Genomic DNA, 13,469 nt, shown 5'->3' on the forward strand with positions numbered 1-13,469 from the left:
TACCGGCGCGAGCGGGATTCAAACCCGCGCCGACAGAGGTGAGAGGCCGTGTGATTTTGAGCGCGATTATTTATAATTTAGGCATAGTTTTTCAACAGATCTCGTTATTTGTTCAGCAACAGAAATCCGTAGCAACACCAGGAAGCGCGAGAAAGATAAATAAATTTTATTTATCTTTCTCGCGCTTTCTGGTGTTGCTACTTGTAATCTCTTCTTCCGTATGTTTTTAGAAAACATTCTATGATTGAATAAGACATTTTCTCTAAATGTAGCATAGTTTGACACAGTTTTGTAACATTTTTCACAAATCAATACATCACTATCAGTGTTCTCAAAATCTGAATAGTTGATGCCTATAGTGTTTTTTAATCTTTCAACAAACTGTTCTCTTCTAGATTTGTTCCCAAAGACATTGGGGCCTCCGTGGCCGAGTGGTTAGAGCATCGCGCTCAAAATCACGACAACTTACCTCTGGTCGGCGTGTGTTTGAACCCCGCTTGCGCCGGTAAGTGAGAAAGTTTCCCAGTTTACTTTCGGAAGGTCGGAGGTCTCTTACCAGGTATCTGGGTTCATTCTTCCACCAATAAAAACCGGGCGCCATCAGATAACTGAAAAATTGGTGAGTGTGGCGGAAAACATCAATCAATCACAAAGATATTAATAAATCGGGTTGGCAATCCAGTGCAGGTGATACAGTATTTTGGGACTACTGCCTACACTGGAGTTTAGGTTTCTTTATCCATACTGAAACAAATAATTTTCAAAATATGCTATATTTAATCAGGGAAGTATTTAAAAAAAATCGGACTACCTAATAAACTAAATTTATGTACATAGGACAAAGTAACAATTGTACTGCAATATAAAAAAAAAAGAGGATTTATCGATACCTTCTCACGGCCCAATATTCTGCCCTATTCACAATGAAAAAGAGGTTGAACTTTTCCATTTTGTTGAATAAATTAGAATACTGAACATATCAAAAGAAAATTATGCAGATTAAGGACACATGTGCTTATAGGAGTTTCGAGATTGATCAATGTCCGTTATCTTCACCTTTCATGTGACATTTCTCAAAAATATATAATTTTTCATATAAACTTCATTTGCATTCAATCGTGTTTCTACAAAAAATATCTGTGTTTGTTACCATGTCTGTTTTAGAGCTAGCATATTTTGAAAGTCCCTGGTCGCAAGTAAAAAATGAAACATCAGCTCATGTAATACAGTATGTTGACTGTAGTAAAGAAGGAGAAAAAATTGCTTTACACAATCGGGTATCAAACCCAAAACCCTTGCATTACTAATTAGGTGATCTAACCATGGAGCTACCCAAGCCAATATTGAATGTAAGGTAAGATTTAAGATTAATACAATATAAAAAATTCGGAATTCATACAAGAGTTTCATATTGAGGAAATGAGCCAATACTTTTAGAGAAAATGTCAAGAACGTTGCATATGTCCTTGAGAATGGCTGGGGGTGATTGAGGCAGGCAACACAAGTAGAAATATGCAGAAAATACAGGAATAACAACAGTGTTACTTATTCTGCCCGATGTTGTGCTAGCTTTTTATACTGGTAAATCCGAGTTGTGTTCAAGTCATATCACTAATATTTGTATCAGTGTAAAAGTTTTCTTCAAAATATTTTGAATAGTTGCTCTGAAACTGAGCTAAACACCAAATAGTGAAAAGCAATGTCAAGGTAAAACAAGATGTGTTAATGAAACACAAATGCCAATTCCGAAGATGGCCAAGGTCACAAGGACAAATATCTTGGTACCAGTAGAAAGATCTTGTCACAAGAAATGCTCATGTACAATATGAAAGCTCTAATATTTACCATTTACAAGTTATGACCAATGTAAAAAAAAAATTAAAAGTGGGTCAAGGTCAAAAGGTTTAGCACCAACGGAAAGGTCTTGTCACAAGGAATACTCATGTGAAATATCAAAGCTCTATCACTTACTGTTCAAACCTTATTAGCAAGGTCAAAGTTTTCAAAATGTAGGTCAAACTCCAAGGTCACAGACTCAAAAATGTTGGTACCCACGGAAATGTCTTGTCACAAGGAATACTCATGTGGAATATCAAAGCTCTATCACATACTGTTCAAAAGTTATTAGCAAGGTTAAAGTTTCAGATAGAATGACAGGCAGGACGAAAATAATATGCCCCCCGATCTTCGATCTCGGGGGCATAAAAATATTGAATGATGCAGATGTCACCAATGTGTCAGCATGCAAGGTTAGATCAATTTATTTGTGAATACAATGTAGTTTCTTTGAAACTGAGCTTAAGGTATTCAATGTATAATGACCATATTTCATATCTAATAAATGGATGGTGGAATATTTGTAATCATGATATCATTTTGAAGGGTTCACAAAATAAAAATAATCCACCATAGGAATTTTCTAAATTTTGTTTACTGCTTGATTTATTTCATCAAAAATTTAACATTGAAGTATATGGGAAAAGCATGTTTTATTACAATATTTTAAAAACAAATCATATTTTCATACTAATCTCTTGGTAGAAAGTTACATACACTTTCTTTTTATGAATTTATGAAATAAAATTAATCATTGACCACACACATTTTTAGAAAATTAGATTTTTCTTATTTTTAAAATGCAGACAACTCTTCCAAAAAGTCTTAAGCGCAAAAAGGTCAGCTTCTAATCATTTACCAGTCATGTGAATTTCATCTGCTTCACTTTCATTAACAATAAACTTTTATGTTGATCTAAATCCTTCAAAATTGGTCATTATCCTTTCATTATACATGGAATACCTTAACACAGACAGAGTGACGGTAGGACAGAACACGGGCATGACAAACACAAGTATATATGCCCCTATACATTGTATTCATCTGGTCATGGCGGGGGATAATAAAAATTATATTCTCATCACATAAACAGTCTGGTACAATAATTTATTACCAGACTGTTAACAGGCACTGTCCTTCGGTGCCCTCTGAACGGTAATCAAGTCAACAATACATAGGCATAAAGCATTCAGAACAACTGGATCCTGTATGTACAAGTACATGTGTTTTACACTTACATACTGTACTCATTAAACTATAATTATACTGATTTGATTACAATTGTATATGTATTTACACATTATCATTATCCACTGTCTCTCAACCTGGCACTGTCCTTAAATTTGTGAAGCAGTTGGGTTATTCTATTGTATATATCATGTTGTTAATTTAAATCTTGTCTGCAATCAGTATTTCATATTTAATTATAGATGTGTGCAGTTCAGCAGTGTGAACTCTGACAGTATTAATACTTCTGAATGATTGTTATCTATATTTTAATCACGTGGCTTAGGACTATTTTCGATCACGTTCATTTCTTTCAGTGCTTTTATAAATTTCTTTACTGGCTTGTATCTTCTTAGATCCGACATTTTAAGAACACACACACACACACACACACAGATATATATATATATGAAGATTACGTGAATCGACAGAGAAGTGCATATAGAATATAAGTGTGTGTGATTGATTCTACACAATTAGTCATGTAAAAGTCTAATTGAAAATTAATTAATCAAATATTATGGAAAGTTATTTCACCATTATGACTCTTAAAGGCAATAAAATCATTGAAGAACATGGTCGCAGCCCACGGCATATATATATATATATATATATATATATATATATATATATATATATAATTCAATAAAAAAGCAGGAAAATATGCAGTTCCAAAATATATTTAAATCATTAGAGCTTTCTGGATTTTAACATCCATCCTCAGGTGAATACAAAAATTGAAAATATTTTCAATTTTTGTATTCACCTGAGGATGGATGTTAAAATCCAGAAAGCGCTAGTGATTTAAATATATTTTGGAACTGCATATTTTCCTGCTTTTTTATTGAATTATTTTGACTGTGTGATATCAACTCTTTCTATTTGGATTATATATATATATATAAAGGTCAGTACTTGTGTCAGTTGTGCTTTCATGGTTCTTTCGGATTTCCGAGAAAAATTACAAACCAAACCGTGAAACGCTGTGAAGGTTTTAATCATTTTATGTTTCCCCACAACCGACTTGCCCACTTATAATGAAATCATGGTCTCTTTGGCCAGGTTTTAACGCCTTTACTTGGTCTTCGTCCATTTGTATGATTTAACGATATTCTCGTACCGTTTTCCGTGAGGCTAATTGTTGATGGTATTTGTATGAAGGACCTCGTCTTGGGATAGATTGTTGACTGCGACAATATATTTTCATCTATTTAATTCGTAGAAAGAATCCAATTTGTATTTTAAGATAAATGACTTTATAGTAAAACAAAACTTTCAGTTAATGATACATACAGCTATAAAACTTGTTCATATCATTCAACATGATGAACAGAATATTAAGAAATTCATTTTTTTTTTCACTCCCTCTTTTTTATTGAGCGATTTTAACTTAAAAGAAAAGAATGGGTTCAACTTTGTGTATAAATAATGAAGATTACGTGAATCGGCAGAGAAGTGCATATAGAATATAAGTGTGATTGATTCTACACAATTAGTAATGTAAAAGTCTAATTGTCGTAATTGAAATTAATTAATAAGATATTATGGAAAGCTGGTTCACCATTATGACTCTTAAAGGCAATAAAATCATTGAAGAACTTGGTCGAGGCCCACGGGAAAATATGTATATTTTTAAAATGGAAAGTTTTTTCACCATGATTATAAATCTAAATGGCAATAAAATAATTTAATCTCTATTTAACAAAGGAAAACTAAATTGACATTTTATTCATTACATGCACCGATTTTCTAATTTCTATTGTTACACACGAGGTACACGTGCTCTATCTGTCAATCAGTTGACGCTTGCTGCCTAAGAATTTGGTCGCGGCCCACGGGGAAATGTGTATAAAAAGTGTATTCAAAAACCCTGAAATTCGATGGCGTGTGGTCTGATTTTCAAACTTATGACAAATTTTCTTGAAAACAACAAAATATTTGGGTTTTTCATCAATATTTAATTTAATTCAGCATTAAATGTGACGATTCGCGATATTTTGGGTTCGCTTCAATTTGACGCTAACACAAATCAGCTGACGCTACTATCATTGCCGATCGTTTATTTTCCCGATTGTGGACACGAGTATGCATGTATGTATCTTTGGATTTGAAAGGTCCATGCAAATGCTATAGAATACGCAGAAACCGCAATTTCAAAGACATCGACTTTTTTCTAGGCTCTTTTTCAGTCCGCAGGGCCCGTGTTTTTTACCTGAACTGTATATTACGATCGGTGATATTCTGTCTGTGTGTTGGAATTTTTGAATGATGTGAAATATCGCTGTTGACATTAGATTGTATTTCTAGTTATATTTTGGTCGTTTTTCAATGTACATACTCAATTGACGGACGGTGGAAAAGTAAATTTTACAGAAACTATGCATTTAAACATGTAATACATAAACGGTTAACGAACTATTTGCTGCAAGCGCTGAACATTACATCTGTTTGTAAAGTAGTGCTCAGGTCCACACCACTAGGATAAAATCAACTCCCAAAAATAGCATAGAAAATATCTCGTGTTATTTGACCCAAATTTGCTAAATTTACGGTGTATAAAAAGTATCAGAATTAATCACGTGTTAGAAAATGCTTCAGATTTGAAATGAAAGTATGTTATTCAAAATAGTAGCTTTTTTTTACTATGAATATTGGCAACCTACATGTAAGATGTTATGACTAGTATTTGAATTTACCGCACCGCCACGGTGGCCTAGAGGTTAGAGCGTTCGAATCCCGACTTAAGTCGTTAAAACAGGTAGTAACGCCAAACGCTCGGCATCAGGTGTGAATGTCACAGGTCCTCGGAGATGATCTTAAGAACGGATGTCCCGTGTCGCAGTAGGTGTGGTACGCTAAAGAACCCTCACTGCTCAAAGGCCGTAAGCGCCAAGCATAGGCCTAAATTTGAAGCATTTCATCGGAGATGATCGTAAGAACGGATGTCCCGTGTCGCAGTAGGTGTGGTACGCTAAAGAACCCTCACTGCTCAAAAGCCGTAAGCGCCGAGCATAGGCCTAAATTTGAAGCCTTCCATCGGTCTTGGTGACGTCTCCATATGAGTGAAAAATTCTCTCGAAAGAGAGAGAGGGAGAGAGACGTTAAGAAAAATACAATCAATCAATCAATCATTAAATTATTTCATACATGTATTGCACTGTATGTTGCAAGTGTACTTGTCCAATATACATGTAGCTCTCTCTCTCTCTCTCTCTCTCTCTCATATCGTATTAGGCGGTGACGTGTCGTACTCAAACAATAAAAAGTCCAATTTGTACAACTCCTGTATTTTACGTATTGTGGTCTTCTTCACAGTTCTGAAAGCGTCTACCAGTGCTTTCCTTCTCTGAAATGTCCTTTCTTCGGAACTCACTTTGTATTTTGACACATAGTGAAGAAATACGTTTGTAAAGTGACTAATATTTGCTTCTTTTTTAATAAGTCTTGAGAACTCCAGTGTAGGAAAAGATATTTCAGATTTCAATTTTCCCTGAATTTGCAACGATTTCCAGATCTTTGGCAGGTATTCCCTGAATTCTGGACAAACCTTTTTATTCTTTTCCCAGAGTTTTATATATGTGTCGATTAGACTGATCACGGTTTTGTTGTCGTATTTATTGTGGGTTAATTTGATCAAATTGTTCTTCGTAGAGTCTGTCACATTAATATAATCCAATATATGTTCCACATCAGCAGACAACGTTTGTGTTGTAGCCACGACGTCATACCTGACGTCACACGCGTGACACAGTAAATAAACTGGTGCCCAATGTCTGTCGATCTGATATCCACCGTACGCTTTGCTAATGACGTAATCCAAAAATTCCTGGAAGGTCACATTATACCCACATGATAAACGTCTCTGCGAGATTTCGCGAGCAGATTTGACATGTCCAAGGAGGTAAAACTTATCCACATATGCCGAGAAGAGTCTGGAATATGGATCTCTTGAGATTATTAAAGTCATTGTCTTTGATTGTTGTTCGTCAGTAATCAGCGAAGTTGTGTGAAGTTTTTTATTTCCAATCGTATGAACTTGACTCCGACTTAATTCAAACATTTGATCAACTAATTCTGAATTTTTATCGGCGTATTTAGTGATGTTATGCCTGTCGTTATTCAGGACAAGAAAAATGTCGGTCATAAACGAACTTCCAGCTTTTGGTACTTTACAATAGGATAAATTGGATTTTGTATCCACATAAAATATCTCAGACACCTGCTTAAAGTTAAATCTATATGCTCCGATGTCTGCCCTTTTGCACGATGACTGTAAATGACGAACTCTTTTCAACATTAATATCTCTCGAAGCTCTGCGTGGGAGATCTGGGTTTGTTTTAAGTTTCCCTCAGAAAATCTTTCTTTGAGAATGCTCCACGATGTCCATACTTTTGCATCTGGAAAATTGTTAATGATTTACACTTTTAAAAAAAAACAACAACAAAAATGTCACTGCATCATTATATACATCTCGTGTTTGAATGAAAATCATACATGTATCAGAAAGCAACTTGACGCAAACGTCAAAGATGGGCCGCAGAATTTGAAAGAAATCATTTTATACCTTATTTCTTTTTACATCGGACCACACTGATGATATGCATTTTGTACATTCCTTCAGGACGAATATCTTAATTGTGAAGTCATACTTTAATTAAGATATTTTTATTGTTATAGTGAGCAAAATGAGTCAGTAGAAACAATCTTAGACAGAAAGATACATGTAACGATTTTAAAAGGCGTACAGTGTAGACACACAAGTATATATGTTTGTAGTTTTCACTTGTCTGGACTCAATTCCCCTTATCACATCAAGACTAATTCTGTAATTTACTACATTTGTGAATCCGCAAAAATAGTCTTGAATCCAGAAAACACTACACGCCCTTTTTATATTTCATGAATCAATATAATAAATGAAATAGCACGAACTCAAAATAAAGGGAGTGCACATTGATATTCAAATGTTTATTACATCTTTTTATGCTAATACGCTTGATTTTTCCCCTAGAGATTATACAAATCGAAGGCTGGAATCAATAATAACTTCAATCCCAAATTAAGTACGTATTCCATTAATTTTGGAGATAGTTTTAAAAGTACATTCAATTCAATACCGCAGAAATGAAACCATTAATTCCACAGAAACACATGTACAATTTAAAAACCCGTATCAGAACAGATTGCGCTCTGAAAGATTGTGCAGCTGTAATGAATGTACAAGTGAAATGTGTCGAGTTAATGAAGCAGTGTGTGCTGCTAATCAAAGAAGAGGCCATTTATTTTAATTGTCATCAAATGCATGTTTAATATTGTCTATCATTGTAATAAATAACGTATTTCAAATTGAAAATGATTTTAATAATTTTATACAAGAAAACAATCACCACATATTTGAAATGAAAGCTGGGGTAATTTTTCAGATCAACTAATCAATGATATTTCATCAATAATATTTCATTCTTTAAGAATGAATCTGGAACCGGACAAATCAAAAGGACAGGTAATACAGGAGGTATTTTACATTATGTGATTCCACCCAACAGATAGGACTGGTCTCAGTAGCCTAATGGTTACATCCTACAGATAGGACTAGTCCCAGTAGCCTAATGGTTACATCCTACAGATAGGACTGATCGCAGTAGCTCGATGGTTACACTCTACAGATAGGACTGGTAGCAGTAGCTTAATGGTTACATCCTACATATAGGATTGATCCCAGAACCTCAGTAGTTATATCCTATAGATAGGACTAGTCGCAGTAGCTTACTGGTTACACCCTACAGATAGGACTGGTCCCAGTAGTTCAGTGGTTACACCCTACATATAGGACTGGTCGCAGTAGCTCAGTGGTTACAGCCTACAGATAGGACTGGTCCCAGTAGTTCAGTGGTTACAGCCTACATATAGGACTGGTCCCAGTAGCTCAGTGGTTACAGCCTACATATAGGACTGGTCCCAGTAGCTCAGTGGTTACACCCTACAGATAGGACTGGTCTCAGTAGCTCAATGGTTAAACCCTACAGATAGAACTGGTCGCCGTAGCTCACTAGTTATACCCTACAGATAGGACTGGTCCCAGTAGCTCACTGGTTACACCCTACAGATAGGACTGGTCCCAGTAGCTCAGTGGTTACCGCGTTCGCTTCCTAAGGGGAGGTCGTGAAATCAAGTCCTGCTCGTGTCATAAACCTAAGACGTTAAAATAGATAGTGATTGCTTCTTGGCTAACTTCTCGGCATTTAGAAGTGAGAATCACGGGTCATTCGGGTATGACCTAAAAGATGGAGATCCGGGTAAATATTGGTAACGAACCCTCACTGCTACAGCCCTCTTCGCCACAAATATGTCAGAATATATTATGTGGTATACTTTATACACAGCTGGTGACGTCTTTTAATACGATGAACAGGAATATCAGTAAAACTAATGGACGCTCCCGAACTTCACTTAACCAATGAACTACTTCATCTGACGAATGACACAATCGGGAGAGGTTTTCTAAATTGCTAGAACTTGTAACTAATCCCTTTGTATATCTAAACAATAAAATATGTTCAAATCAAATCAAAACAATGATCAATAACTGTTGAACTATTGTTGAAATGAAGTTTTTCTTATATAGATAAGGCATATGTTGAGTGACCTTGACCTTTACAAAATAACTTTGAGTGACCTTTGTCTGAAAGTTATTTGCCTATTACTTATTTGTGCGATATATGATCAAAACCTGTTCAAAAACTATCGAAATAAGGAATTTACCTCATATAAGGTATAATTGTACTGAGTGACTCTGACCTTTCCAAAATGATCTTGAGAGACCTTGGTCCAAAAGATCAATAACTGTTGAAATGAAAGTTGGTTGGTTGTATATTGTTGAACATCCCACTCGAGAATTTTCTACTTGTATAGAGTTGCCGGTGAAGTGCTGCAAAATTTAGGCCTATGCTCGGCGCTTACGGCCTTTGAGCAGGGAGGGATCATTTAGTCGCTTCTTACGATAAGCAAGGGACCTTTTCTAACCCGGATCCCCACCGGTATTTTCATAGACAAGGAATATGTTCTGAGTGACCTTGACTTTTACAAATGGCATTGAGTGACTTTTGTCTAAAACCTATTTACCTGTTACTTATTTGTATGATATATTACATTGTATCAATACCTGTTCAAAAACTGTTGACAAAGGAACATTTTTCTTATGTAAGGACCTTGACCTTTCCAAAATAACCTTGGCCAAAGAGTCCCCTGCCCCAAGGAATATTTGCGATTAATTATTATGAATTTCTGATGAGGAGTTTAAGAGATGGGGACTTTTATATAAAAAAAAACTGTTGAAGAAAGAATAGTTTATGTTCTTAGTGACCTTGGCCTTTCCAAAATGACCTTGAGATACCTTGGTCCACAAAATCCTTGTCTCAAGAATCATTTGTGATCAATTTCTGATAAGAGATAAGAGCTCGGACGGATGGACACGACAGCGACTATATGCTCCCCCGTAATTTTCGGGGAGCAAAAAGGGACGTAAAACAAACAAAACCCATGGGCCGCATCACTCACCTGAGTCAACTTGGCCATATTCAAAGATTTCCCCTATATATTCGCATGTAAAATTTTGATCCCTATTGTGGCCCCAACCTACCGCCTTGAGCTATAATTTTAACAAACTTGAATCTGCACTATGTCAGAAAGCTTTCATGTAAATGTAAACTTCTTTTGCTGAATGGTTCTTGAGAACATTTTTTTTATATATTTGTATTTAAAACTTTGATCCCCTCTTGAGGGCCCCATCCTACCCCCGGGGGCCATGATTTTAACAAACTTGAATCTGCACTATGTCAGGAAGCTTTCATGTAAATGTAAACTTTTCTGGCCCAGTGGTTCTTGATAAGATTTTCCCTATACATTAGTATGTAAAACTTTGATCCCCTATGGTGGCCCCATCCTACCCCGGGGCCATGATTTTAAAAAACTTGAATCTGCACTATGTCAGGAAGCTTTCATGTATATTTGTACATTCCTAGCGCAGTGGTTCTTGAGAAGAAGATTTTCCCTATATATTTGTATGTAATACTTTGATCCCCTATTGTGGCCCCATCCTACTCCGGGGCATAATTGTTTTTTAAAAAAAACCACTTGAATATGCACGATGTCAGGAAGCTTTCATATAAATTTGTACTTTCCTAGCCAAGTGGTTCTTGAAAAGAAGATTTTCAAAGATTTTCCCTATATATTTGTATGTAAAACTTTGATACCCTATGGTGGTCCCATCCTACCCCGGGGGCCATGATTTTAATAAACTTAAATCTGCACTTTGTCAGGAAGCTTTCATATAAATTTCAGCTCTTCTGGCTAAGTGTTTCTTTAGAAGAAGATTTTTATATGACCCCAACCTATTTTTGCATTTTTGTGATTATCTACCCTTTGAAGGGGCCATAACCCTTTATTTGTATAAACGAACATCTTAAAAAAAATTTGAATTGTCCAGGGCTGTGTTCAAGATCGTAGCGACTAGCTTAGGGGCTAGGTATATGGTGGCTGATTTGTGCCATTTTACCATGCGTTGTCTTTTCGTTAATTTAAGGCGAAAAGTAGTTAATATTATTTTGTCATCGTTTTCTTATTTTGGGACAAAAAGCCGCTAAATATCGTTTTGTTGTCTTTTAGCATCGAAATTAAACAAGAGGCCCATGGGCCACATCGCTCACCTTGGTCCATATCAGAAGACTTTCCATATATATTTGCATGTAAAACCGTAGTCCCTATTATGGCCCCAACCTACTCCTGGAGGCCATGGTTTTTGCAAACTTGACTCTACACTATGTCAGAAAGCTTTCATGTAAATGTGAACTTCTTTGGCCCAATGGTTCTTGAGAAGAAGATTTTTCCTATATATTTGTAAAACTTTGACCCCCCCCCCCCTTGTGGCCCCATCCTACCCCCAGGGGCCATGATTTGAACAAACTTGAATATGTAAAACTTATACGGTACCAATTTTGATGCACTATGTCAGAAAGCTTTCATGTAAATATCAGCTTTTCTGGCTCAGTGGTTCTTAAGAAGATTTTTAAAGATTGTCCCTATATATTTGTATGTAAAACTGTGATCCCCTATTGTGGCCACATCCGACCCCCGGGGACCATGATTTTGACAAACCTGAATCTGCACTATATCAGAAAGCTTTCATATAAATCTCAGCTTTTCTGGCTCAGTGGTTCTTGAGAAGAAGATTTTTAAATATTTTCCCTATATATTTATATGTAAAGCTTTGACCCCCTTGTGGCCCCATCCGACCCCCGGGGGCCATCATTTTAACAAACTTGAATTTGCACTATATCAGGAAGCTTTCATATAAATCTCAGCTTTTCTGGCTCAGTGGTTCTTGAGAAGAAGATTTTTAAATATGTTTCCTATATATTTGTATGTAAAACTTTGATCCCCTTATTGTGGCCCCATCCGACCCCCGGGGGCCATGATTTTAACAATTTAGAATCTGCACTATATCAGAAAGCTTTCATATAAATCTCAGCTTTTCTGGCTCAGTGGTTCTTGAGAAGAAGATTTTTAAATATGTTTCCTATATATTTGTATGTAAAACTTTGATCCCCTTATTGTGGCCCCATCCGACCCCCGGGGCCATGATTTTAACAATTTAGAATCTTCACTATATCAGGAAGCTTTCATATAAATCTCAGCTTTTCTGGCTCAGTGGTTCTTGAGAAGAAGATTTAAAAAAAAAAAAAAAAATCCTATATATTTGTATGTAAAACTTTGATCCCCTATTTTGGCCCCATCCGAGCCCCGGGGGCCATGATTTTAACAATATAGAATCTGCACTATATCAGGAAGCTTTCATATAAACCTCAGCTTTTCTGACTCAGTGGTTCTTGAGAAGAAGATTTTTCCTATATATTTGTATGTAAAACTTTGAGCCCCTAGGCCAGCCGCTACGATCTTGAACGCAGCCAATCAATGCAGATCTATACAGATTAAATCAATGTATCATGTGAAGGTCTTAGTCGTTTAGCGTTTACTAATTAAAATTGGTACCGTATAAGTTTTACATAAATCAGAAATGATTTGTAACCTAAAACGCAACCACAAAATTTACCAGTACTTTAGGTGAACCGTTGACCTTGTCACTATAAATTCACTCTACACAATCGTTTCGTGTAATTTTGATAATCATATAAATCAATTTTTCTTACCAAAAAGAGCTGATCTACACAACAATATGAAACAGCTGCCACAGCAAATTATTGCACCACAACGAAGCTTTGAAGAAGTGATTCTCATTGTTTTAAAATACGACGAGTCAACGTGGAAGAAAATAGGTATGCCAGTGGCAAAAGGAAGGCATGCTATAAAACCTGGCCTGACCTCTAATTATGCTCCATCCCAAATTTTG

The 13,469-nt window shown here is 35.9% G+C and overlaps 1 protein-coding gene across 1 annotated transcript; it reads right to left on the reverse strand.

The window, feature by feature from the left end:
* Window positions 1-6,194: 6,194 nt before the first annotated feature.
* LOC125650176 (carbohydrate sulfotransferase 9-like) lies at window positions 6,195-13,469 on the reverse strand. The gene is made up of 2 exons (XM_048878210.2): window positions 13,270-13,469; window positions 6,195-7,461 (listed from the first exon to the last, which is right to left on the reverse strand). The coding sequence occupies exons 1-2, from the start codon at window positions 13,355-13,357 to the stop codon at window positions 6,284-6,286; spliced, it is 1,266 nt and encodes a 421-aa protein (XP_048734167.2). The 5' UTR covers window positions 13,358-13,469; the 3' UTR covers window positions 6,195-6,283.

Source organism: Ostrea edulis, chromosome 5, assembly GCF_947568905.1.
Source record: "Ostrea edulis chromosome 5, xbOstEdul1.1, whole genome shotgun sequence".
Taxonomy (NCBI): domain Eukaryota; kingdom Metazoa; phylum Mollusca; class Bivalvia; order Ostreida; family Ostreidae; genus Ostrea; species Ostrea edulis.